The following is a 3,160-nucleotide window of genomic DNA, read 5'->3' as shown; positions in this document are numbered from 1 at the left end:
CGAAAAGAGGGGGGGACGGCGGGCCGCCCGGCACGCGGCGGCAGCAGCAGCAGCGGCCTGCCCGAACGCAAATCGCTCGGCGGCAACAGGCTCCCCCGCCAAGCCACGCCACCCCACGTCTCAATTCGCTGAAGGGAAAGCACCAGGGCTTGGGGCCGCGACACACGGAAGCGGGAATTGGGGGGAGGGGCTGGCGCGCACAAAACGCGTCGTAGGGGGCGAACAAGTCGCAGAGGGGGTGGCCGGGCACCAACGGGGCACACGGGGGCTCATACAACGGGCCGGGAGCCGGCACCGGCCCGAGGGGGTGTTCGCCGGACTAGCCGAGCCGCGGGCGCCGCAGGGCCCGGGGCACCCCTCCACGCACCATCAGGAGGCCATCTCGAGTGCGGGCAGCTGCAGAATGGGCGGCTGGCGGGCCAAGCGAGCCGGCGATGCTGCGGTCGCCCTCGTCCTGCGTCCCCAAGGCAGGGTGTTGCTCAAGAAGGGCCCCAGAGGAGCGGGAGGGGGGCGCGGGGCCCGGCCGCGCCGGGGGACTCGAGCAAGGAACGATGAACAACATCAGTGTGTGTGTGTGTGTGTTACAGGGATTGGGCACATTAATGTGCTGGGGCCGAACCCACTAACCCTGCCGGCTGTCCAGAGCGAGGAAAATCTGGCCGCCGATGGCATCCCGGGGAGGCTCCGTCTTGCAAGCGCCATGCCGGTCTGCCGGGCAGCCGTCCGCCGCCCAGATGCCGCCACGAAGGTGCCGTGAGGCAAAGTCCCAGCTAGTGTCCCGGCTGGGGTTCGAACTCGTGCCTGTGGTATCACCCACCGGCACTCATCCAGCTCCTTATTTAACGTCGCGGCCAACGACACAACATCAGATCTGTGATCTGTGATCTGTGATGTTAGGCAATGCCCATTAATGGGCTGGGGGCACACAAGCCGTGCCCACTAGCTCTGGACTGTATGAAAGCATGCAATACCGCCCGGGCGGCAAAGGGCGGGCTCAGGGAGCGGTCGGGCGCAAAGGGCGGGGAGGGAGGCGAGGGGCGCCTGATGGCCAGCCCAAGGGCGGCAAGCATACCAGTGGGGGGGAGGGGCAGGTCGAGGACCCGCACACCACCACCACCAGAAAGCGGGCCCACCCACCCCGGCACAGTAGCTGGGAGAGCGGCCAGGCGGGCGGGCGGGGGCCGCAAAGGTGAAGGCGGCACGCGGGAAGACCGGGCAAGGGGAGGACGGGGCAAGCGCAAAAACATCAGCGCCTGGACACCAGAGAACCGGGCCCTTTAACATATTTGTACAAAATATGACAAGTCGTTTGGTTTAGGCACCGTGGCCGAGTTGGAAAGGCGACGGTTTTAAGGACTCGCTTCTTCGGGAATCCACCGTTACTCTTAACGAGTGCGCAGGTTCGAGTCCTGTCGGTGCTATTTTTTGGGGGGGGCATGATCGGGAGGTTGAATGAAAATAGCAAAAAAAACATTGTCATTTTATATTGGGGGTGGGGCGGGGATGATGGACATTGTGAAATGCAAACAGGCCTCCTCGGCGCGGCACTGCGTTGCCGCCGCCGCCGCCAGCGCCGCCTCGGCCTGCCGCGCCTCCCGCTGCTGCTGCTGCTCCCGGTGGGCCTCCGGGAAGTGGCGCACCCGCTCTATGATCTTCATCATCTCCAGGGTCTGCTGCGCCGCCTCGCGCTCGGCCTTGCACTTGGCAGAGCGCTTGGCCTTGGCATTGGCGGCCGAGACAGCGCCCTTGCCCGGTGCAGCCCGCTGCTTCTCCGTTGCAGCAGGCAAGGGCAAGGGAGGCGTTGTGTTCCGTGTTAAGCGCCGACGGTAGTGCCAACAGCGAGCAGAAAGACAGACGCAGGCACCATCAGCCGTTGGCGCAGCGGACAGAAGTGCGGCCTCGACCCGCAACGCCCAGCGGCGCCGTTGCCGCCAACGGCAACAGCTCCACCAATCGGCAGGAGGCCCTGCAGCGCTGCGCACCTACTTTTGTTCCAGGGTTGTTGAAAAAGTTGTGAAATGCACAGAGCGTGGACGGCCGGCTGGCTCGGAGCGGGAGAAAAATGTGACGGCAACATCGATCTGCATGAGAATTCACATGCTCCCATTGCAGACAATGCAGCTGAGACGGAGATCGCAGTTCAGCCAATGCATAGCAGTGGATGGTCGGCACTTGGGTGCCTCGGCAATGGCCTCTGCGTCGCCAAGCGCAGCGGACGCAGCGCCTGCAGATCGGGCGGGCGGCGGGAGCAGAGGTGAAAGACTCTCTGTTCCTCAATGACTGTTGCTTGCATCTGGCATCCACAGGATCCAGCGTGCTCTTCCGTGCCCAGGCAGCGCGCCTAGCGTGAGTACCTCTGCCGTGTGTCGGCGATCGCGGACTGCCAGCCATGTTGTACAAAGAGGGCACCGTGGATGACAACGGTGAGCTCTATTGCCATCGATTCGGCAGCAGCCGCTCCTGGCAGTATGCAGGCCAGCCGCCTTGACCTCTCCTTCCCTCTCTGCAGCCGTCAAGCAGGCCAAAGGCCAGGTGCTGGAGGGCGGCAACGGCGTGCGGGTCGGGGGCTGGGTGATCGCCACCCACAAGGGCCCCATCACACGTGCGCCGCCGCCGCCGCCTGCCGCCAAGCTCGCGGTGCCGTGCTCGCCTGGCTGCCCCTCTGCTTGAAGCCTCCAGTGCTTGTTCAATTTGGTGTCTTGTCTGCCTCGCTCCCCAGATGCCCCTGCAAATCGCTTCACACCGTGCTCGACACATGCCCCCCTCCGCCGTGCAGCCGACGTGGAGCTGGAGCGCATCAAGCGGGAGCTGCACACGCTGGCCGCCCCCGAGCAGTTCTTCGGCGACAACTACCTGCACCTGACGCACGAGGCCAGCGGCACAACCATCAGGTGAGGCCGGGCAGGGGAGCGCGCCAGTCGGGGGCAGGGCGACAGCACGCTGTGCCGCCCAGGTGTGCCGCTGGGCTTCGCGCTGACGCCGGCGCCGCTGCGCCCCTCCTGCTGCCGCAGCTTCACAGCGCGCGACGCCCTCCAGGGCTGGCTGGACGACACGTCAGGTGCGGCGGCGGCAGGCAGCAGCATCAGTCCTGCCGCTGCTCCGGCCGCGGGCTCTGCCGCCCCTGTTGGTGTTTGGAGCAGGGCCTTGGCTGCGCCACGCA

At 65.9% G+C, this 3,160-nt stretch overlaps 1 protein-coding gene across 1 annotated transcript in view; it reads left to right on the top strand.

The window, feature by feature from the left end:
* Positions 1-2,389: 2,389 nt before the first annotated feature.
* Positions 2,390-3,160, top strand: part of CHLNCDRAFT_143722 (hypothetical protein) — a gene marked incomplete at both ends in the record, with an annotated part of 2,333 nt that continues 1,562 nt past the window's right edge. Inside the window, 4 exons of the mRNA XM_005849275.1 lie at positions 2,390-2,423; positions 2,510-2,602; positions 2,777-2,891; positions 3,012-3,123. Coding sequence (XP_005849337.1) covers positions 2,390-2,423; positions 2,510-2,602; positions 2,777-2,891; positions 3,012-3,123 — 354 coding nt within the window. The remainder of the gene's footprint in view (positions 2,424-2,509; positions 2,603-2,776; positions 2,892-3,011; positions 3,124-3,160) is intronic.

This window comes from Chlorella variabilis (genome assembly GCF_000147415.1).
Source record: "Chlorella variabilis unplaced genomic scaffold CHLNCscaffold_6, whole genome shotgun sequence".
NCBI classification, from domain to species: Eukaryota; Viridiplantae; Chlorophyta; class Trebouxiophyceae; order Chlorellales; family Chlorellaceae; genus Chlorella; species Chlorella variabilis.
Note: the sequence above shows the minus strand (reverse complement) of the source record. Positions and strands in the feature narration are given on the sequence as shown.